Here is a 23,009-nt window from a genome sequence, read left to right as displayed (position 1 = left end):
GAGGCCAGTCTGATCAACTTGCTGTGTTCTTTGCTGTGTTTCTGGGCATTTGTGAATGTGAGGCAAATATTTATAATGGGCTCATTCTGTCAGGGACTTCCAGTTCTGGGGGCACATGTGTAACCTTCCCTCATGGAGCTCTCAAGGTCTGATGGAGGAGACTCATGAGGAAATCAGGGAGGGCTCCCTGGAAGAGGTGCTGCTTAAGCCAAGAGCTATAGGATAAGTAGGAGTTAACTGGAAGAGGAGAGCATGAAGTGCACACATGGAAGAGCAGTACAAGGCTGTGGGGCAGGAGGGAGCAGGGCACTGAGGACATTAGAGAAGCCAGTGTGGCTGGAGCCCCAGGTGTGGGGGCAGGATGAGGCTGGAGAGTGGGGAGAGATTGGGTCATGGGCCTTATTATACAGGAGATAGAGTCTTGGTAAACCTGAGATGGTAATGGCGTGCCGTTTTACAGGTTAAAACCTTCCCTCCAGCTGCTGTGTGGAGGATGGATTGAAGAGGGGCCAGAATGGCAGAGGGGAGGGGAAAGAAGGGGGAGGGAAGGGGAAAGGAGAGTGACTGGGGGTCCTGTCCACACGTACCCGATTAACAAATCCTTAGGTGGGCTTTCTCTTAGCCAGTTCCTATTCTAAGTCCTTTACTCTCCAGGCAGGAGTCCCTGGGTGGCTCAAAGGTTAAACGTTCCACTAACAGCGGAAAGGTTGGCGGTTCAAATCAACCAGAAGACAGGGCTGCGACCTGCTTTCAAAAGGTCACAGCCTTGAAAACCCTTTGGAGCAGTTCTATTCTGCACACATGGGGTCGCCATGAATCGACTGCATGGCAACTAACGACAGCACACTGCGTCCCTGCAACTAGCCTATGAAGTGGTTCCTTCCTCCGCTTTGCAGATGACGACCCTGATCACTTGCGGGTTTTACCCAAAAGGTGTCACTCTGTATTGTGCTTGTTTATCCTCTAGTGGTCTGGGAACCTGCCCCTGGTGGGGACACGCAGCCCCTTCCCTTCTGCTCCTGGCTGTGCCGTACACTCAAGCTGACCCACGGGTGGCTCCTCATTCCGTGGTGGCCACCCCTCCCGGAGACTTCAGTGGCGGAAGGTTTTAAATTGTGCAGCTCTTGCTCCCACAAAGGCTGGACATCGTACCCATGTTTCAGACGGGGAAACCGAGGCCCGGGACGGGGTCTCCGAGGGCCGTGGCCTCAGGGCTGGAGATGCTGCTTCCCAGGCTCCGGCCCCGCGGGGAGTGGGCCTCCTGAGCCAGTCCCGGGAGTGGGCGGAGCCGCGGGGCGGGGGCGGGGCCCGTGGCGTCCGCGCCGGCGCCAATGGGCGGCCCCCCAGTCCGCCAGGCGGTGTCCGGAGCCCGAGCCGCAGCAGAGCCCGAGCCGAGCAGGTGGCGGCGCCATGGCGTGCGCTGGGCTGCTCACCGTGTGCCTGCTCCGGCCGCCCGCGCCTGAGCGCCCGCGGCCCCCCGCACCGGCGCCCGCGCCCGCGCCCGACGCCCGGCCCGCCGGACACGCGCTGTTCCAGGACGTGAGTGGGGAGCGGGCGCGGGCTCTCTGGCCTAGGGTTGTCTCTCCCTCGTGATGTCTCTCCAGGTTTCTGTCTCCCTGTCTCGCTGGGGCTCTGTCTCACTGTCTTTCCCCGTCCACGTTTATGCGGCTCTTTCTCTTACTGTGTTTTTCCTGTCTGTCACCGTGTCAGTGTCTCTCCGGGTCTCTGTCTCACTTTCTTAGATCCTGCTGTGCTTGCTTCTTTATGTCTCCAGTGTCCATATCCCGCTTCCTTTGTGTCCCCTGTGCTCAGTCTCTCACCTTATCTCTCCTTGTCTCTAGTCACTGCCCTTGGTGCCCCCCATCATCACCCTCACCTCATCTGTGTGTCCATTGGGGGTGGAGGCTGTCAACATTAGGCTGGGCTTCGCTGGGGCAGGGGAGCCTGGGAGCATGAGCAGCCTCCCCACCTCCTGCCCGGTACTGACCCCCGAGCCCCTAAAGCCCGACCCACGGGCTGTGGGTCCCACAGATGGTCAGGGCTGGCCACAGCCATTCTCTGTGGTCTGGGCATCCTTCCCATGGTGTGATGGTGGCCCTGCAACCCCCTGGGCAGCAGCGTGCGGCAGTCACTTCCCTGAGCCCCTTCCTGCCCTTCACCCTCACTTTCAGCCCTGTCCTGGCTCCCTCACACCCCCACTCTCAGAGGTTCCTGCCCCCTCCCCACTGCCCCCAGTGACTCAGCACCTTGACCACAGAGATCCTGGCTGAAAGGGACCTGACATTCCTGCTTCCCAGATGCAGAAACCAAGGCCTGAGGGGCTAGGGACATGTCTGAGGTCACACACGGCAGGGGCATGCTAGGGTGTGACCCTAGGTGCTGTCAGTCCCAGCTTTGCACTCTTCTCCCCAGTGTCTCCGTATACTCCAGCCAGACTATACTGGGTTGCTGTGTGACCCTGAACCAATGGCAGACCTCTGAGCCAAGTGTCCGGCTAGGGGTTAGATTTATCCCTGAATCTCACTGTCCCTGTGAAAGCAGCTGAAAGAGGGTGGCATTCAGGACTGGAAGCCTGATGAGAGTTCTGTGTACAGACTTCAGCCTACCCCTCCTTGCTGTGGCCTGCTGGTTGCCCCTTTGCCAGGCTGCTTTGGGAGTCTCTGGTCCCTGGGAGAGACAGGGACTGTTTTGACTCTGCTCTCCCCTGTTTGTCTCTCTGCCTCTGTTACCCTTCATCTCTGCTTCTCCGTAAATTCTGTACAATCTGTCCGCCTTTGCCACCTCACTGCCCCTCAAACATACATGCCTGCCCAGGGCCTTCCCACTGAATTGCCCCAGCCCTGGAAGGGTTAACCCCAGGCTGCTTCTGCATCGTGCTACTGGGAAAACTGAGGCACCAGCAAAAGAAATGACTAATCACTGCCCAGCAGGTCAGGGTCTTCAACAAGTACCCGGGGAAACAGCCCAGAGAGGGCAGGGTCTGGGGTGTACGAAGGCCACATAGCAGAGTGTGGGGCTCAGGTCTGGGATGGGTACCTAGGGTCCTTGGGCTGCATCTTGGCCCGTCTCCCCAACCTTCCTCAGGCTGGGACTGTGCCAGGGGATGATGCATCAGAGTTCTGGCCTACTCGGTGTGGGAGGTAGGGGTGCAGGGAGCCAGGCTGGAGCACCCCCCACAAGACCAGCTCTGAAGGAGAAGTGAGCAAGCAGTGGGACCTGCTGTGTGCTCTTCCTGTGGCTCCCCTTGCTGGAAGAGCTCCTGCAGGGCCAAGCTGGGTGGGGGTGTTGGGACCAGGCTGGGCAGGAGGAAAGACGAGGTAGGGGGCCGGCAGGCCAGCTGTGGCCCTGTTGGGTTGGGTGTGGGCCTCTCCACTCCCAGGCCCCACTCACAGCCTCCGCCCACACCTCTTTGTTCTCTAGGTTTTCCGAAGAGCAGACAAGAATGGTGAGTGTGGCTTCCTCTGGGTCTGCATGGTAGGGGGTAGAGTGGGGACATTGGGGAGGCCCAGAGGAAGGTCGGGGGATTAGTAGGCACCATCCAGAGTGGAGACAAATCTTGGGGTGACCTGAATCAAGAGACTCAATCAAGTCATCCTTCCCAGAGGAAGCGCTGCGTTGAGCCAAGTTCGGCAGGATAGAGAGGGGAGGAAATGTGGTTTGGTCAGTGCGGGGCGGGGGGTGGGGGCGGGAGGCAGGCAGGGCGAGGGGGTAACTCTCAGAGGGCACTGGACATCGGTGGCTACTTTGTTCATGAGCTTGTGTTGTCCTCACAACCACCAGCTAGGCACAGAGAGGTGAAGTGGTGGCCTGAGGTCACACAGCCCTCTAACCCAAGTCTGTGTGATTCAGGTGTCCAGAGTGAGAGGCTTTGAGGGGTAGGGTAATAGAGATGAGGCCCTGAGGGGATTTTACTCTTAGATTTTAAGAGGGCTTGGTAACTTTCCTTATGAAGCAAACACCTGGACCCATGGAGGGCTTGGATGATACAATTAAACCCAACTCTTGGGTAGGATAAAGCTGAAGCCAGTGTCCAGGGAGTCAGCCCCACCTTCCGTAGGTCCTTGGCAGCCTCATACCCTGGTCAGGAAAAGCCTTGGAAGCTGAAGCAGGAACCCTTAGGGAGCCTAGCAAGCAATAGATTGCTGCCCACAGACGACTGGGAGCTACACACTGTGTCCTGGTTGGTCAGATGAGTCTGAGCTGAGGCAGCCAGTCAGCCTGGGCTCACTCCAGCCTGGGGTCTTCACACTGTTTTGTGCTTCAGCCTCCCTGAGACAGGATCATGTCTTCCACCTCTTTCCCTTTCTCCTTGCATCACTTCAAGTTGGTGGAGATTGTGTCTGTTCCAACCCACATGGTCTCATTTGGATCAGGACATTCTGCCTGGTGAGGTCAGACCCTCCTCCAGTTCTTCCCCCCACCGTCTGCTTAGCAATCTTATACATCATTCAGACCAAACTCCCAGTGTCTTTGACCGTCCCACTTGTCTTAGTCGTCTAGTGCTGCTCTAACAGAAATACCGCAAGTGAATGGCTTTAACAAACAGAAATTGATTTTCTCGCAGTTTAGGAGGCTAGAAGTTTGAATTCAGGGCGCTGGCTCTAGGGGAGGGCTTTCTGTCTGTCAGCTCCGGAGGAAGGTCCTTGTCTCTTCAGCTTCTTTCCTGGTTCCTTGGAGATCTCCAGGTGGCTTGGCATCTCTCTTAACCCATCTCTCCTAGCTCCCTTGCTTGTTTAATCTCTTATATCTCAACAGAGATTGACTCAAAGACACACCCTACACTAATCCTGCCTGATTAACATAATGAAAACAACCCATTCTCAAATGGGATTATAACCACAGGCATGGAGGTTAGGATTTACAACACATATTTTTGGGGAACATGATTGAATCCACTCAAGTGCTCTCAGCCTCTGCTTGCATGTCCCCTGTGATGGGGAGCTTATTCCCTCCTGAGCCAGTCTGCTGCTTCTTACAGAGGCTTCACTAATAGGGAGATCTCACCTTCGCCCTGTGAAGGTCCTGGGTCCTCGCAGAGCACAGAGGTCCTTCCACCCTGGAGCAAGGCTGGCCAGCATGTGGGGCAGTGACTCAGCCCTCCAAGTCCTCCTGAATGATATCTAGGTCCTGTGTGCTCTGGCCCTGTCCCAGGCTGTTCATTCATTTCTTCATTTGACAAACACTGAGTTCCTACCCAATGCCAGGTCCGTACTGCTCTGTTCCTTGGGTGAGCCCTGCTGCCTTCACTGGGCACTTCTGGGGCCCTAGATCTTTTGTTCCCAACAGCCAGGTCCCCACGGAATTCAGAACCCCGTTCTACCTGGTTGAGTGGTTGTGAGGTGCCACAAGGCCTTTGAGGGCGCTGGACCTGGTGGCAGGGGTGCAGCCAGGGACCAGGGGTACTGACTGCACTCCTTGTCTCCCTCCTACCCCAGATGACGGTAAGCTGTCATTTGAGGAATTCCAGAATTACTTTGCTGATGGGGTTCTCAGCCCAGGGGAGCTGCGGGAACTGTTCAGTGGCATCGACGGGCATCCCATCGAGTGAGTGTGAGAGGAAGAACGGCTGAGTTGTGGATGAATGTGAGGCCATGTTGTCCCAACCCCACTGTGTCCCCTGCTGCCTTGGTTCCTTATCAAGGACAGGAGGGGACTGGCAGGGGCAAGGAGAGGGGTGCCAAGGCTCAGGGCCAGATTTACCCGCCTACCCACCCCTTACCCGTCGCCAGCCTTGCCCACCATACTGCTTCCAGCTGGGATCCCAAAATAACCATGCCTGAGTCACCACCCATGGCTCAGCCTCAGGCACCCCCCTTTCCCACTTCACGTGGGGACCAAAGGATGTCTGGGAACAGCTGGAGCCCCGCCTGCTTCCACCCATGGATGCAGGCGCATGAGTGCGCACACATCTCCCTGTAGGTGCTCCCACATCTATGTGCCTCGTCATGGGTGTGCATGCCCCCCCATGCTTCCTGCCATGGGCGCACAGGCAGACGGCTGCCCCTCCCCTTCACCTTCCTTCTCCACCCGCTCGGTCAGTTCTAGGCTCTTTGGATCAGCATTCAAGGCTCCTGTGCCCCTTCTCTTTTCTGAGACTTGGGCCAGACCCTTTGCAGTGCTCTCCCCATCCCAACCAGAGAGTCAAGTCAAATTTCTCATCCTTCAAGGCCTTCCTTAGGCAGCTCCTCCTCTAGGAAGCCCTTCCTGACCTACCAAGGAACACCCCAGTAATGCCTCCCCTGGACATTTCCAGACGTGGCGTCCCCCTTGCAGCCCTGACCACTCCTCTTTGGCCTTTGTCTACCTCTGTCTCCCCCTGGCCTGCGGTCCCCTTGAGGACCGGAAGTAAGTCTGAGTCTTTGTTCTCAGAAAGTGTTTGATGGGGCCAGTAATACCCTCACCCCTTGCCCCCATGGCCCAAGGCCCCCTGCCCACTGGGCAGCTTAATCTGGAATGAATGGAGGCAGAAGCCATCTCCTTGTTGGGCAGCCAGTGCACCAGGCCCAAGCCTAAGTGTCTGAAGGGCACCTTCTCTTTTCCTTACAGCAACTTGGAAACAGAGAAACTGTGTGGTGAGTAGGTTCACAGGAGCTCTTATCTCCTGGGACCCCTGGGTGTGGGTGGCCTGTGGCTGGTCTTCTGATGGGACAGGATGGGCTAAGCTGAGGATATGGGGCCTGCTTGGCTGCTAAGGACAGGTTGGGCCAGGAATTCCAGGCAGCCAAAATCAGGGCAAGTTGGGTGGATAGGTGGGGTGGCGTGGGGTTCGGGAACCCTTGAGTACCCCCTCTGCCCACAGACTACTTCTCAGAACACCTGGGCGTCTACCGGCCCGTGCTGGCTGCGCTGGAGTCGCTGAACCATGCAGTGCTCACGGCCATGGACACCACCAAACTGGTGAGTGGAGGGGTGGATGGTGGGAGGCCCAAAGTGAGGGCAGAGGTGTCTGCTGTGCTGTGGGAACCTGTACCATCATGGCTCAGGGCTGTGGAGCTAGAGGCCTGGGTTCAAATCCTGGTCTCCCTGGCTATGCAGCTTTACCTCTGTGGGCCTCAGTTCCCTCATCTGCAAACTGGGGATCATAATAGAGCCTACCTCCATACATTTGTTAAGACAATTAAATGAGAATGAAGGCAGGGATTTTTGTCTTGTTTTGTTCTCTGCTCTATTCCTAGCACCCAGAACTGTGCCTGGCACACAGTAGGCACTTAATACCTGGAGCTGCTGTTGGCTGTTTTTATCCTTGGCCAGATCTAACTGTTGTGGGCTATCAGCCCAGCACCCAGCAGGGATGGGCTGGGGTGGGGGGCCTGTGCTTACACTTGTCCACAGGTCCTTGTTGGTGCCTGGAGCCTAGTGTGAGGGGCCTGGCCTGAGGCTATGCATGAGTAGGCAGGGACATGTGCGTCTGCATGTTTGTGGACACGTGTGTGCACAAGGGCTCCAGGCCCCTGGGTGGTGACTTCAAAAAACCACATGCTGCCCTTCCCTTTGTGTGTTTCTTTTAAGAAATGTTTCTACCTCCCTTTGTCCCATAGCTCTTATAAGGGGGTGTGAGGGAGCAGTGGGCAGGCCTGGGATTGTGCCTGACTCCACATTTTAGAGGAGGGGAAATGAGGACCTCAGAGAGTCAACAACCACCTGAGCACACAGCTGGGGACAGGGCTGTCCCTTCTGGTTGCATTCACATAGGATGTAGTGGCTTTTCAAAGGGTCACCCCTTGGGGCCTGGCATGGGATGGGAGTTCACATGGTACATGGGGAGGGGATTGGTGTGTTGCAGAGACTTCCATATCTGTGGCCTGGGTACAGCAGGGATATTGCCTTCCTTGTTGCCAAGGAAACAGGGCTTTGGGGGTGGGCAGCTGGACTGGCATTCTCTCAACTGGCATTAGTTAGGGAGGATTCAAACTGCAGATCAAAGCTAAGGATCCCAGAGGCCTCGCCTACCTCCCCCTGAACCAGAGAGGGGAGAGGGTGGGTGGCCCATCACCACACCATGACTGCCAGCTCCAAGCTGTTGAGACCCTTTATCTGGCGCTGGATGCCTCTGACAGAGCTGCAGCTCTGCCTTGCAGTGCCTTCTCATGGCTCCACCCCCTGCAGTGGAACATGACTCAGTTGAACACTTCGTGCACTAGCCTGGAGCCATGCTCCTGGTACATGGCCCGGGTCATCCAGCGGCGTTGGAAGGAGCTCAGCGAGGCCACCATGGAACCACCTGTCCACACGGCTGTGCCGCGCCCAGGCGTGGCCACCAGGCGTGGCCGCAGGGCCCCATAGCCGTGCCGCCGGCACTGAGCCTCCAGCTCTATGTTCAGGCGGTCAGTGAAGCCAGGGAAAAGTGTGGAGCCACCCGCCAGCACTACGGTGTCAGCCAGCCATTTCCGCAGCGTTGCAGGCATCTTCTGCAGTGCCCGGAAGGCCAGTGCAGGCAGTCCCGGCTCCGTCTGGCCCAGCAGACTCGGCTGGAAGATGGGCTCGGGGCAGCGGAAGCGCTCGCTGCTGAGGTGGATCGAACAGCCGTTGCCTATGAAGAAGCTGGCTGGCTGGTGGCGGGCAGGGTTACGGAGGTCACCCTCGAAGTCCAGCGACACATAGCAGTAGCGCTTCTTGAGCTGTGTGATGGCCTTGCGGGGTAGGGTCTGCAGCCGGAGGTCCGGGCATGCTGCTACCAGCAGGTCCCGTAGGTAGCGCGACAGAGTGGTGCCTGCCACATCCAGGCGGAAGGTGGCCTCCTGCCAAGAGTGGCCCGCGTAGATGGGCGTGGCGTGGCACACGCCCGCGCCAGCCTCCACCGCCAGCCCGCTGAGCGCGCCCGTGGAGCAGAGCGCCAGCAGCGCGGTGCTGGCTATGTGGCACGCGGGCACTGCCAGGGTCTCGAACAGCAGCTCGGCCACCTTCTCGCGGCTCCCAGGAGGCGCCGACGGAGAGTCGCTCACCAGCACGGGCCACTGCTCCGGGCACACCCGCAGGCCGCCCACCAGCAGACGCTCCCACAGCCCTTCCAGCGCCTCCCAGTCCACCACCACGCCGTGCTTGATGGGGTGCGCCCGCGCCACGCCGCCCGCCAGCTCGCAGCCCGGCGCGCCGGGTAGCACGGGCCGGTCCCAGCTGGGCACCAGGCTGGAGCTCTTCAGCATCAGTCGCGGCTGGTGCTCCCCCGCGAAACCGGCCTTGGTGAAGCCCGAGCCCTGGTCCAGCACCACCGCGATGCGGCCTAGTGGGAGCGGCCCGCGGACCCCGCGGCTCCTCCACGGGGCTGCCACCTTCCGGACCAGCGCCGCCCTGCGGCGGAGGGCGCAGCTTCTCAGGGGCGAGGCCCGGCTCCGCCTTCTTTGCCGGCAGTTTGGGGGGCTTGGCGCTTTCTGATCTAGGCCCCGCCCCCTGGCCTGAGGCTCCGCCCCTACGGCCCCTTGTTTGCCTGAGACTCCACCTCCGCTGGCGGAGTTAAAGGTTCACCTTTTTAGCTCTTGGCTCTGCCCTCTGGTCCTAAATCTCGCCTTTTCTGGGGTGGATGAAGACCATCCCTTTCAGTCTGGACTCTGTCCCCCGATCCTGAGGTTCCCTCTCTTCCCACTCCTGGCTGGCCTCAGGGTCTCCGTTTCAGCACTTGGCTCCGCCCGGAGGCCTGGGGCCCCGCCTCTGGCTGAAGGGTCAGTCTTCGCTCTTGCACTCTTTGTCCTCCTGGCTCAAGGCTCCGCCTGCTCTGCAGCGTGCTTGCTTTCAGGACTCGCCTCTGCTGTGCGTGCTGGGGTGGATGGTGAGAGGGACAGACAAAATCCTTTTGGATACTGAGAGGCAGCCAGGAGCAGCAAGCCCTGGGAATGAAGAGGCCTTGTGGCAATGTCGTCTGCACATGCGTCACCCCTTGGAGACCCAGGAGTGTAGCCCAGCTCTTGAGCTCCAGGTGGTCTCCTGGCACCTCTCACCTGGGCTTGGCTGAAGTAGTTCTTGGTTGTGGAGGTGGGAGGGATGGCCAGAGAAGGAGGAAAAGAACTTAGATTGGACTCATTGTGACCTCAGTCCTCAGCACCAGCTGTGCTTCCACAGCCCCCTCCCCCATGAAAGCTCCCTGGACCCATCCCCTCTCCTGTCACAGGGCCAAAGGCAGTGATTGTGGCATCGAAGGGTCTGGCCTCAGCTGTCCAGCACACCCAGTTCCATTCCTTCCCCAAGCTGCTTCAGGTCATCTGATGTGCTCTGGCCAGAAGTGCGGCCCCTCCCCTCTCAGTGCTGAAGAGAAACCTTTTGATCGCAGGTCTGCAGCCACTCCAAGTAGCTCTGTGTGTTCAGCCCTGAGGGACCCAGGCAGCCCACATGAGGCCTTAAGCTCATGGTTTCCATGTGTGGACTCACATGGGCCTGAGTTTGTGACTCAGTTCTGAAGCTGACTCACTGTGCGACGCTGAGCAAGTCTCAACCTCTCTCTGGACCTAGTTTCTTCCTCCAGCAAGTGGTAATAATACACACAGGGAAGAGGCCACTTCTTGTTTTTCTCTTTAGGACTATTTCAGTTGCAACTAAAAGACCCCCTAAGGTGAGCTTAAGCTCAAATAGGGATTTTATTTACAAGAATCTTGTATGTCTTATAGATAGCAAGGGCAACGGTGAAGTCAGACCTCAGGAACAGACTGGAACCAGGGCCTGACCACGGGGCTGTGGTGAACCCAGGATGTGCAGTGTCTCTGCTTTTTTTTTTTTTTTTTTTTTTAATTCTTCTGAAGACTGGCTTGAGCCTGTGAATGTTCATGTAGAAAACATGATCTCTTACAACTTCTGAATTACAGTCTCAGAGAAGGGGCTGATTGGGCCAGCTTGGGCCAACCATGTATAGCCAGGAGACATGGCTACAGTAAGGAACATGTAGCCATGTGGATGGCAGAGAAGAGTCAGTTCTCACAAAAAGTGGGGGAGATGCTATGGATCATACAACATCTAGCCTGGTGCAGATGATGTGGGGCGGGGGTGATGTTGGGTTGTGTTGACTGTAATGAGAGAAGCTGAGCCTGTGGCTGTAGTGAGCAGGAGCCTTCACCCCTGCTGTGTCTGCCTGTCATCCTCAGGCTGGTCGCCAGTGTACAGTGGGAAACAGGCTTCAGGTTTGGCAGGACTGGGGCAGCACTATGGTCCGGATTTGGCTTTGGGACCCAGGAGAGAGTGAGGAGAAGCAGCTGGGTTCTGCTCACAGAAAGCAGGCCAGGCTTCTCAGGGATGATTTAGGGAGGTGAGCCTCACACTGGAGATCACAAGCAGCAATATGGCCAGAGCAGGGGTGAAGGTGGCAGGCACTGAGAAGCCCTAGAGGAGAAGACCGAGGCTGGGAACTGGGTCTCCACATCACAATAATAGGTTTGGGCTTTTCCCTGTGGGCTATGGGGATCCAGTTTGGAGTTCATGAGCAGGGGAGTGACCTGCCCTGACCAGATAAGTGGTTTGGAAGGAGTCTTTAGCTGCAATGTGGGGAAGAGGATAGGACAGGGTAGGTTGGGAGACAAGTGCTGAATTTGACTGAGGTGCTTGGGTGAAGTCTCAGGGCTTGGGGGTTACCAACAGAGTGGAGTAGGCCCCTCCTCTGGGGTGACAGAGTCTGAGTGTCAGGCTCCACCTCAGCTGACAGTAGGGCCTTCACAGTTCCTTCCCAGAATGATGGCTGTGTGCCTAGGACACCTCCCTCTGCCTAAAAGTAATTTTGGAATGCTTGGAACTCCTGGAAGTGGTCAGCCCTTTGCTAGGTTGGCCCAAGCCCACCTCCCCGGGGCCTGCAGACCAGGAGGAACCTGACCAGGCTCTGGGGTGGGGGGGGGGGCGGGGGGAGAGAAGACGGGAAACAGCCTCCCTCCACTGTGGCATGAGAGTTCCCTCCCCATGTCGGGGGAGGGGTTCTGATCCCTGAGTCACAAGGGAGGGGGAAGGTAAAGGCAGTCCTGGCTCCGAACTGTGGGTGTTGCTTTGCCTGCAGAGCGCTCAGTTGCCTGTCTCGCCCTGGGCCTCAGTCCCCTCCTCCCGACTCGGCGCCCCGAAGCCTCAGACAGAGGTAGCAGGCGCCAGGGTTGCTATGCACTCTTTATTGGGCCGGTCCCGGGGCCGGCGGGCCGACCGGGCGCTCAGGGCCGTCGGCGCGGGCTGCGGCGCCGCTTGCGCGGCTGCTCCTCGGCCGCGTCGGCCTCGCAGTCGGCCTCGCTCTCGGCCAGCAGGCGCTCGTAGAGCCTCTGCCAGCTCTTAGCGGCCTTGGCCCCGCCTCCCGCGCCGGACCCGCCCCCGGACACGCCCCCTGCGCGGCGCCCCTCCTCTTGCAGCCGCGCGTCCAGCAACAGGAGCAAGACCAGGATCTTCTTCATCTCTCGTGCGCGTGCGCCGTCGCGCCGCTCCGCGCTGTCCCCCGCTCCTCGCAGCATGGGCGGTGCCGCCGGGCAGCCCCCCGGGGGGCGGGTCGCGTCCTCACCCGGCCGCTCGGCCTGCGCGCCGGGACCCGCCGCCGCCTCGGCCAGCGGCTGCCGCTTATCCATGGGGAAAAGCAGCACGATCTTGGTCTGAGGGGGATGGGGGCGTAAGGGGAACGAGTGCGCCGGGGGCGAACCCACGACCTCGACCTGCCCCAACCCCTCCCGGGGTCCCTCACCCACCCGGCTTCTAGCTCCCAGGACCTTGCGCCTTCCAGGTGTCCGAGACCCACACCACCCACCCATGCTCCCGGGGCCTCACCGTTCCAGGCCGTGGAGAAGCCCAGCTTCCCTTGCTTGACGCCGGGGACCCGCGCCCTCTTTGCCTGGTCGCCCACCCCCACGAACCCTCACCCAGTCCGGGTCTACCTCCTGAGACCCCTCTCCATCCACGTTTATGGCATACCTGCCTACCTCCCAGCCTTGATGCTAGGGACACTCGCTCACCCCAGCCCAGTGTCAGTAACCACTGCCCACTTGAAGAGGGGAAAAGTAGCGTGTTTGGAGCCTGGAGAGGCGGGGGCATAAGGGAACTCCCCCATCTACGAGTGGTACCAACTAGGGCTGGGGCAATCCTCCTCCTGCCCTCTCTTCTTGGCTCCCAAATATTGTCCTCCTCCTGGTTTCTGGGATCCCTACCTTACCTTCTGGGCTCTCAGGACCCCTATCCACACTCATGTAGACTCCTGGGACCCTCACTTGGTAAGGATCCCTAATCCCTCCCGTGGTGCTAGGATTTCCGCCCATAAGGCCTACCTCCCCAGCATTCCCTCCTGCCCACCTGTCCAGGTTCCCCCTGACTGCCTGCTGTCCACTTGGCACTTACACTAGGCTTCTTGCGCTTGAGGTGGCTGAAGAACTGCTTCCACCGAGCCTTGTCTGTGTCGGGTGGCTTCTCCTTGCGGGCCTGCCTGGGCATTTTGGTCCTCTCGTGGGAACTGTTGTTTCCCATAGCAGGGCCAGTCACCACTGTGGGCCAGGGCCCATACTACCTCTACACTACCCTCTGGCCAAGGCCCCTTGGCTGTGCCCTGCCGCATTGTGACCTCATCAGCCGACCTCACAAGCTCTGGGCTCCAAGCCCCGCCTCCCAGGACCCACAGGTGAATCTCGGCTCTTTTTGCTCTGTCTGTGACTTCTCCTGGCCTAATGATTGTAAATGAGGTGATACTTGTAAGGCGCTTAGCGGTGAGTAGAGATTTGAATCCTGGCTTTGCCACTTACTAACTGTATGATCTTGGCCAATGGAATCAACCTCTAGGCATCAATCTTCTTATCTACAAAATGGGGTTAATTGTGGTTGCAGCAAATTGTTATGAAGAGTAAATGAGATTCCCCTTGGAACAATGCCTGGCACAGAGTGGGTGCTTTTGTCAGCTAGGTTCTTTGGTTGCAAGCAACAGAAACTGATAAACCATCATAGGTGCCAAAAAAAGGAATTTATTGGAAGGATTTTGAGCTCAGAGCGTGGCCAGAAAGTCTGAAGACAAGGCTTGGACAAATGACAGAAACCACTGGCTTGTCTGGGAACGAGAGGACCCCGTCTCTGCTCTGTCCCTGCTTCCCAGCTCACAACCGCTGAGCTAAGGCAGGTCACAGACAGGAGACGAAGCCACTGGTGGATGGTGCCTCTGGAATCCCTTTGTAGAGAAAGCACCTAGACTAGGACTCCATCCCAGTGTGTGTGTGTACTGGGAGGGTGTAAGGCCATTCTCAGGAAATCTGTCACTTTTGGAGGTACAAGTGAGTGGGTTCTTAGTTACTGTTATGTTTGACAATAAATAATAATGACAGTTCTTGTATTGACAACGTGTGTGCCCAGCCAGGCACTGGGCTGAGTCCTGTGTAGGGATTAACTCATTGGAGCCTCTCAACAGTTCAGTGAGATGGGTGTTATCACCACCATTTTATAGATGAGGAAACTGAGGCACAAGGAGGTGAAAGGAGTTGGGGAGTTTCTGAGACTCCCGAGAGGGGCAGTGTAGGACCTGGCATATGGTGGGCTTCCCTGCCACCCTGCCCACCTTGGGAGGGGCCAGGGGAGGCTGGCTATGTAGGTTGGAGTGAGTTCAGGTGTTTCTACGTGTGAGGAACAGTGACTCAGCTGTCTTGTATCTGTAGCTCCTAGTACCAGGTGCTCAGTAAACGTTTGTTGCATGTATGAATGAATGAACGTAGAGATGTGAGTTTGAGGTTAGCCGGTGAGTATGGGGCCGTATCACATTATCATTGCCTTGTATGTCAAAACTGGCCCTTGGATACTCTGTGACCTGCCCCCCACGTCAAGCCTAGCTGTGCCCTGGGCTCACGGGCTGTAGCAGTGCTGAAGGTGGTAGTCCCAAGAGGAGAGGGACCTGAGGCCCTCACGGAATCAGGCATCCCAGCTGGTAAACACCTCCCTGTGAGTTGGCCCCACATCTCCCAGGAGAGGGGTCAGGCCCTCACCCCGAGTCCCAGAGCCCTTCTGCTTATCCAGGTCCTCAACCCCTCTGCTCTTTATGTGGCTGCTGTTGCTTTCATGGGCAAGGGTGGGGGCGTGGGGCAGCTCTCTCAGAAATGTATGCCCCGCGTGGGGGTGCGGACCATGCCTTCTCCACCCTCTAGGAGTATGAACGGGCCTCCAAGGTGGACCAGTTTGTGACGCGCTTCCTGCTGCGGGAGACGGTGAGCCAGCTGCAAGCCCTGCAGAGCTCACTGGAGGGGGCGTCAGATACCCTGGAGGCCCAGGCCCGTGGCCTGAGGTATGTGAGGGGGTCCTGCCAACCTTGGGGTCCAGACATGAATGGCCTTTATCCCCACGTTCCAAGTCCCCCAGCCGTGGTCACATTCCATAGTTCCAGTGTCCTGAAGCCCACATTCTTGGGCAGGGAGGCCCCAAGGGGGTGAGAGGAGGTGGCTGGCTTTGGGGTTGGGCCTTAAAGTCTTAAGACGCCTGTCCTGCCCCACCAGGCCTGGCCCTATCCTGGGGCCCCAGTCCTTGGCCCCATGGGTCTGGGGCAGCGGACTGACCCCCATTTCCCCTAGGGGGGATGAAGAGAGTGTGGAGGTGCACAGCAGGCCATGTGGCAGCCGGCGGGCAGGGCGCAGGGCCGCAAGGAGCATCAGCAGGTCACCCACCTGGTCCAGTTCCTATGACACAGGTGCGGCCCATGTGTGTGGGGTGGGAGGCCTGGCTGGAGCCCCAGGTGGGCACTGCATCCCCCCTTGCCCCTGGTGGCCCACCTCTATCCCTCTCCCAGTTCATCCCAAGAGGCCTCCCAGGCCAAGGGGTCCTTGCCTGACTCCCTTGATGGGTCCCCCACAGCAGGGCGGAGCTCAGAGGCCGAGATGCAGTGGCGGCTCCAGGTTAACCGTCTCCAGGAGCTCATCGACCAGCTCGAGTGCAAGGTGAGTGGCAGAGTGGCCAGTGCCCTGCGGGGAGGGCCTTCCTGGGGTCCATCTAGGTCAGGGGCTCAGCCCATACTCTGTGTCCCTCCCAGGCCCCTCGGCTGGAGCCATTGCATGAAGAGGAGCTGGCCAAGGGGCCTGACTCGGTGAGTCTGGGAGGGACAGGATGGTGTCTGGGCCCGGGGGACTCATGAAGGGAAGAGGTGCCTGGTGTCGGCAGCTCACCCAGCCCTGCATTGTGCCCATGCCCGCCTCCCGAGGCTTGACCCTACTCTCATCCTTCAGGCTTGGCTTACTCAGGCCTCAGAGCTGGCAGGTGGGTGCCACATCCTGGTTCTTGCTCTGTGACCCTGCAGAAATCATTGCCTCTCTTTGGCATCAGTTTCCCATCTGCATTTCTGAAAGCCAGGCCTGGGGCACTGTGGATGGAAGGCTTGGAGGGGGCAGGTAGAGGTGGTGGCATACTGCAGAGAGGGGACAGTGGCTGGACCATGGCAGCGACCTTGGAGATGGGGAGAGGAGGATGGAGTCAGGGATGTTGGGGGCAGGATGGGGATCAGGAGCCTGACCCCAAGGAAGATGGGCTGGTGCAGGTCGAGGAGGAAGGGGTGTTCAAGGAGGCCATGGCAGTCCTCCACCCCGTGCCCGGCGCCCCGTGCCCCACAGCAGCCTGAGGTGCCTTTCTTGCCAGCACATCCTTGTGGCCCAGAGGCAGGTCCAGGTGGCAGAGGAAGCCCTGCAGGACTTCCACCGCGCGCTGTGCTGCTATGTGGACTTCACGGGGGCCCAGAGCCAGTGCCTACAGTGAGTCCCCGGGCAGCTGGTGGGGGTGGGGTGAGCAAGGTCTCCTGGGCCAGGGAACCGCTAGACCCGCTGCACTAGACCCTTTGGGCTGGGTGGGCAGCAGTGGTGGCAGACTGGGCTGGGCCTGGCCTGCCCATCTCTTTGGCCTCACAGTGTGTCTGCTCAGAAGACGCTGGACAATGGCTGCTTCACTGTGTATGAGTTCTGGCGGGATGAGGCCTCCTGGAGAAGGTATGAATGATGCTGAGCAGCTAATGCTTATTGAGTATGAGCCCTGGAGGCAGACAGGCATGTGTTCAAATCTCGCCACTTCATCTCACTGGTTGTGTGGCCTTGGGTGAGTTACCTAATCTCTCTGTGCGCCTGTGTCCTCCTTCCCAAAATAGCCGTGACAATAGTTCCTCCTATGGGCTAAATGAGATGATCTATAAAGAACTGACTGAACACAGTGCCAGGTACACAGCAGGCACCCAATAAATGTTCACTGTTCTCACTGTGTGCTGTGCCCGAAGCCAAGCACCTGGAGTGTGTTATTTTACTGAATCCTCATACTTTTGTCCCCATTTTATAGAGGAGGAAACTGAGACTCAGAGCCAGGCTGAGGAAGGACTGGGATGCAAAGCAGACAGTGGGACTGGGGTGGGAGCAGGAGCTCTTGACCATGTGGTCCTGATCTCGAGGTGCCTGGCTGTAGTCTCAGCCCCGGCACCCCATGACCCTCCCCAGGCACCAGCAGTCAGCCTGCAGTAAGGCCTTCCAGCGCATCCTCATTGATCACCTGCAGGCTCCGGACACCCTCACCACTGTGTTCTTCCCAGGTGCGCTGCAGCCCCCACGCCTTGCCACGGTCCTGGGACCTGGGCTGGGGCAGTGGACCTTGCTGACTTCTCACTCCCAACCTCTGACCCCACAGCCTCTTGGTGGATTATGAATAATAACTGAGCCTGACCTACTCAAACCAAGGACCCCACGCCCTGCCTGCCTCCTTCCAGAGCTTTCTGGACTGGCCAGCTCAGCAGTGAGGCCTGAGAGACAAGACCAAGGACTCTGCCTCCCCTTCAAGCCGCTGGTGAAGGGTTGCTCAGCACGGGGATCAGGGACTGGGCCACTGGCTTTCTGTGTATTTATCAGTGTGTTTTATCGTTTGTAGCTTTGGCCTCTGAAGCGTTCTGGCCTCTGCCTGGACCCAGGAGGCCGAGGCGCTGCCCCTGTCTTGTTGTGTGACCCAGGGCAGGTCCCTTCTCTCTCTGGGCCTCAATCCATCTGGCTGCTTTCTTCCTGATGTCTTGGGGCCAGGCTTCTGCTCCTCCCCAGCCAGTGGCAGAACCAGGGCTGATACTCAGGGACCTCCCCACCCCAAACCCGACCCTTGAGGCAGGGCTGGACCAGGCTGCAGTATGAGGTGTAAGGACCTGGGGGTTCCCATTATCCTCCCAGGCCAGCAGCTCCAGGGTCTTCCAGCACCATGGCTGGACCAGAGACCTCTAGAGCCTCCTGGGTTGATTTGCATGTCATTTGCATATAATTTGCATGCCAGCACCCCTACCCACACTCAGGACACTGTAGGAAGCCCCAGAGTGACCTTGCCAAGTAGCAATAATTGGGGCTCAGAGTCGCCTGCTGCCCGAGACCTCTGAGCCCCAGCCTGGGACCCCAGCGCAGAGGCAATAAAGGCGGTGGTCACCTCTGGTGTCTCCTCCTCTCTCTCCCTCCGCAGGAAGGCAGGCTGTGGGGCCCAGAATATATCTCAGGCCAGAAACTAAGGGCAGGAAACCTTTCTTTAGAGTTTCTGTCAATCAACCAGTTTCTCTTGAGCTCCCCTACTGGCAGAAAGCAGCAACTTAACGCCAGCGGATCCCGTTTTCCCCACTTCAGGGTCCCACTGTAGCCCCACAAACCCTGGCTTTGGGGTCTTGCCTGGGAAAGGGGAGCGAACATCGTCTCTCAACGCCCCCAGATCTGCGGGGGGTTCTGTCTCCACTGCCCGCACACAGTGTAATATGGAGGGGCAGAGCCCTGAGCCCTTTCTCCATGGGCCTGGCCTGGGAGGTCGGGCCTTCTACCCCAGGCAGCAAGCCTGGATTCCTGTGAGAAGGCCTGTCCCCCCTACACAACCTGCCCCCTCCTCCCACCTTGCCCCCAACACGTGCTGGCCCTTCCAGGCTGAGCTTGTCACTGCCACCTGATAGAGAGTGCTTCTGGGAGAATAATGGCCACGTGGTATTGCCAGTCAACTGTGATGGGGAGAAGGAGCCCTGGTGGCTCAGTGATTAAGCTCTGGGTTGATAACCGAAAGGTTGGTAGTTCGAATCCACTAGCTGCTCTGCGGGAGAAAGATGTGGCAGTCTGCTTCCATAAAGATTTACAGCCTTGGAAACCCTATGGGGCAGTTCTGCTCTGTCCTATAGGGTCACCAGGAGTTGGAAACAACTCCGTGGCAATGGGTTTTACGGGTGGTGGGGAGGGGCTGGGGGACCGAGGAGAGGTGACCAACAGGGATGTGGGCCCTAAAGGGAGAGGCATGGGGCCCCACAGAGCACAGGATGGCATTTGGCCTGGCCTGGGGGTGGTGGGGGACAGTAGTATTTCAGGCAGAGCAGACAAGTGTACGGGCTCTGAGGGGGAGGAGAGCCTGCCTGTGTGGAGTAGAGGAAGCCCGGCAGGGCTGAGGCTGGGGCGAAGGAAGCCAGGCTGAGATGAAGTTGGGGAGGTTGCCGTGCCTCAAAGGTGCTTCGTCCTGAGGAAGCCATGGTAGGTTTTAAGCCAGGGGTGACTGGACAGTGGGCTGGGTGTGCCATTTCACATATGTTCCTGGATGCCCTGGTGATGTCAGGCCCTTGCTGGGTACTCGGGGCTTGGCCAGGAAGGCAGCTCAGATGGCAGCAGCTCAGGGTGGATGTCCCGGTGCCCTGCCCCACCTCCCCGCAGGTGGCAGACTGTCAAGCAGAGGTGCTGCCATCCCAGGTATGACTCTCCTGGCAGTTCCTGGGAAGTGCTGCTGGCATCCCGAGTGGCTTAAGGCAGTTTGTTCCCCTGGCTCCGGTTTCAGTGTCTCAGCCGATCTGGGATTAAATAATCCTTTCTTTCTGTCCTCTGTTCTGATTCCTTCTGTTGTCCTCCACAAAAACGATGGCAGCAGCAAACCCTGAAAACTAAGCTTCCCGTCATCTTTGAGTGAAGGTGCTGAAACCCTCCAGCTGAAACCGCTGGAGTGAGGCCTCCATAAATTTTGCACCCCAGCTGCCTCGCCTACCTCACCTTGTAATGGATATCTGAAAACACTTGAAAAAAAATATGACAGGCTGGGTCCCCTCCTGCCCTTGCTGAATGCTTAGGTGTGCTGGGAGGGCACTGTGGTGGGGGAGGGAGTGGTCAGTCTTGCGGGGCTGGGGCAGGCCTCTTGGAGGAGGTAGTATTTGGTTTGAGCTGAGAAAGATGAGTAGGGGTCTCCAGGCAGATACGAGGGCCCATGGGCAGAGTGCCACAGACAAAGGGGGCAAAAAGGTGGAACCATAGGGAGGGGGTGAGGGGCTGAGGTAAGCTGGGAGGCCAGGCCAGCGAGAGTTCGAATTTTGTCTTTGCAGGTAACAGGGGGCCAGACTGGGGAGCCATGTGGGAGAGTGTGGGGGCTGGGACTGTGGGGGTGTGGATCTGGGGCCGTGAGGAGCCTTTACATTTTGTCTACTTCCTCTCGCAAGCCCATCTTCATCTTCGTCTCTTTCCCCACTGTTCCCCATGGACTCCAGATCAGGGCCACCATCACCTCTGGGCTGGAAGGCTATGGCAGCTTTTTCATTGGCCTCAACCATCCATTCCCCAGAGGGACTTTCATTTCAAAACATGGCCATGGTGACTGTACCTCCCTGCCTTCAGCAAATTTGATTTATTGACTTGACATTCAAGGTCCCAGTGTGGGCAGCCTCGTCTCCCTAAAGCACACTCCAGCAGAGCTGGGCAACCCTCCCTTGTTTTGCCTCTTTCCCAGCCCTGCCCACTACAGAAACACCTCCTCATCCTTCAGGAAGCAGGTCAAAGCCATCAGATCTGGGACTCCTTTCCCAATCCTTGCCCTTGTTGACCTGCTTTTGGTGGTTCTTCAGCTCATTTCAACAGCTGTTGGGCACCTGCTTTGTGGCAGGTGCTGGCAATGGTGAAATGTCCTGTGCTATTGTTAGCACTAGGTCAAGGGCAGGCGGTCTGCAAGCTGGGAGAGCCCCAGCTCCTGCCAACAGCTGCCACCCCCACTCTTTCACCTATTCCCTGCACCTGCCGAGCCGCTGCCTCACCCTCCTCACACCTGTGCCTGTGACTCACCTGCACACATTCAAACCTGTCCTGGGGACTGGCCCGGTGCCAGGCCAGGTGCTGGGAATACAATGACAGTCTGGGATGGCTGCCATTGCCCTGAGCTCTTAGAGATACACACACCGAGCTCTGATGGATTGAAATGGAGGCACTGAGAAATAGGTGAGTTTCTGACTGGGTGGAAGCTTCTCAAAACAGATACTACTTGAGCAAGGCACCAGACTCCATGCAAGGCCCTGGGGACAAAGTTGAATCCTTGAGGAAATCACAGATGGGCAGGGGAGAAAAGCAGGTTATGATGGCAACTGCAGTTTACAGGGCTTCCTGTGTGCCAGGCCCTGTGCTAAGGGCAATGTGCAAATGATCACATTTCACCATTCCAACACCCAGTGGTGTAGGCATCATTTGTTATTAGTTGCCTTCAGTTGCTTCTGACTCATGGCGACCCCGTGCGTGCGGAGTAGAACTGCTGCGTAAGTTTTCAAGGCTGTGACCTTTCCAAAGGAGATCACCAGGCCCGTCTTCCAAAGTGTTTCTGAGTGGGTTCAAACCTCCAGTCTTTCAGCTAGTAATCAAGTGCTTAACCATTTGCACCACCCAGGGGATCTGCTCCCTGGCACTGACAGCAACTTGTCATCAAGTGTGAACAGGGCTGGGGGAGACGGCATGCTCTTGGCAGCAGAAACCAGGGCTGGAGGCAGCAGTGGCAGCTATAACAAAGGAGTGATGCCAAGCCCTGGGGCCAGCTGGATGGCAGAGGGGATGACAAGGAAGAGCCATGGGAGCACAACTCGAGGTGAAGGTGGGTCTGGTGTGGGCCTCCAAAGGAATGTTAGCTGAGTTCATGGTGCAGGAGGGCAGCCTTAGAAAAGGTTGGTGCAGAGATGAAGGCAGAAGTAGCTAGGGTGTGTACCTTGGATAGGAGTCTAGCTTGTAGGTGGAGGCGGCGGAAGGAGCAGAACCGGCTCTGTCCACAAGAGGGCGCCCGGCCCCAGCCAGTGAGGCCATCCTGGGGCCAAGGAAGTAGATGTTGCAAATTTCCCCAACCTGGAGGAAGACTGAGGAGATCACCAGTTGCCTTCCAGTCGATTCTCACTCACAAAGACCCTATATAGGTCAGAGCAATCCTGAATTATCAGCAGTCCAAAACAAGCACAGATGGGCAGGAGGAGTTCAGGTCAACACATGTTGGCCCATTTTGAGATTATATCATGCCAGAACAACTATTTCCCTGTAAACTGAGACACAAAATCAATCAATAGGCTCCTTGCCTCCATCCTTGGAAAATATGAAAAGGGCTCTCCCCTCCAGAAAGAATGCCTCTCATCTTTTCTGTCTTCTTGACTATGCTGCACAATAGTAATACATAGTAATACATCGCTCATTTTCTCTCCAGATCCATCTAATCTGCGTTAACAGTCCACTGAGTACTCAGTGTCATTTCCAGAATTCTATTTTTAGAAGTTTGCCTAGTCATTTTTAGTCTTTGCTCATTTTTTCAGCACCACGTTTAGAGGTTTCATGTAGCTACTTTATATTCTGCATCTCATAATTTCAGGATCTGAAGTCTCAGAGTCTCCTCCTGCTGACTCTTGCTCATGGTGGCTCATTTCCTTGGATGTTTACTAATTTATTTTGACAGTTGATATGTAATATATGGGGATTCTGAAGAAGGTCCTTCATTAAGGCTACTTTTTCTCCAGAGGATTTGTATTTTTGCTTCTGCCAGACACCAGGAGGTACCGCAAATCTAGGATCATCTTAATTTCTCCAGCCTGTGGGATTCTTGGCCTCTGGCGTAGTGTGAATCTAAACTCTGGCCAGGAGGGAGCAGACTTAAGATTGGAGATTCTCTAGGGAGATTCTCTCCCCCAAGCAGGGGCAGAGATTTTTCCTGTTCAGGTCCCCTTGCAGGCAGGCCAATTTTCCCCTGTCTGCCTTTTCACTGAGGCCAAAGGCGCCAAGTGGCCTGGTTTCAAGTAGGGGCTTCCTAGTCCATTGTTTCCCCCAACCCCCATGAATTCCCCAAACTCTTAAGTTCTTGGAATGTCTTTTGCCCCCAGTCAGTAC

General features: G+C 57.5%; 2 protein-coding genes across 2 annotated transcripts; one reads left to right on the top strand and one right to left on the bottom strand.

The window, feature by feature from the left end:
• The first annotated feature begins 1,410 nt into the window (after nucleotides 1-1,410).
• On the top strand, nucleotides 1,411-20,161 carry NECAB3 (N-terminal EF-hand calcium binding protein 3). The gene is made up of 13 exons (XM_003411659.4): nucleotides 1,411-1,539; nucleotides 3,421-3,445; nucleotides 5,436-5,544; nucleotides 6,547-6,572; nucleotides 6,800-6,897; nucleotides 15,048-15,184; nucleotides 15,468-15,583; nucleotides 15,751-15,830; nucleotides 15,923-15,976; nucleotides 16,522-16,634; nucleotides 16,788-16,865; nucleotides 17,361-17,452; nucleotides 17,548-20,161. The coding sequence occupies exons 1-13, from the start codon at nucleotides 1,411-1,413 to the stop codon at nucleotides 17,574-17,576; spliced, it is 1,086 nt and encodes a 361-aa protein (XP_003411707.1). The 3' UTR covers nucleotides 17,577-20,161.
• LOC104846042 (actin-like protein 10) lies at nucleotides 6,870-13,362 on the bottom strand. The gene is made up of 4 exons (XM_010591620.3): nucleotides 13,270-13,362; nucleotides 12,623-12,769; nucleotides 12,115-12,533; nucleotides 6,870-9,441 (listed from the first exon to the last, which is right to left on the bottom strand). Exons 1-4 carry the CDS (start codon nucleotides 13,360-13,362, stop codon nucleotides 8,118-8,120), a joined length of 1,983 nt encoding a protein of 660 aa, XP_010589922.2. The 3' UTR covers nucleotides 6,870-8,117.
• Nucleotides 20,162-23,009: the final 2,848 nt, after the last annotated feature.

This window comes from Loxodonta africana, chromosome 24 (assembly GCF_030014295.1).
Source record: "Loxodonta africana isolate mLoxAfr1 chromosome 24, mLoxAfr1.hap2, whole genome shotgun sequence".
In the NCBI taxonomy this organism is placed as follows: domain Eukaryota; kingdom Metazoa; phylum Chordata; class Mammalia; order Proboscidea; family Elephantidae; genus Loxodonta; species Loxodonta africana.
The sequence above is the reverse complement of the archived record's forward strand: the minus strand, read 5'-3'. Positions and strand labels throughout refer to the sequence as shown.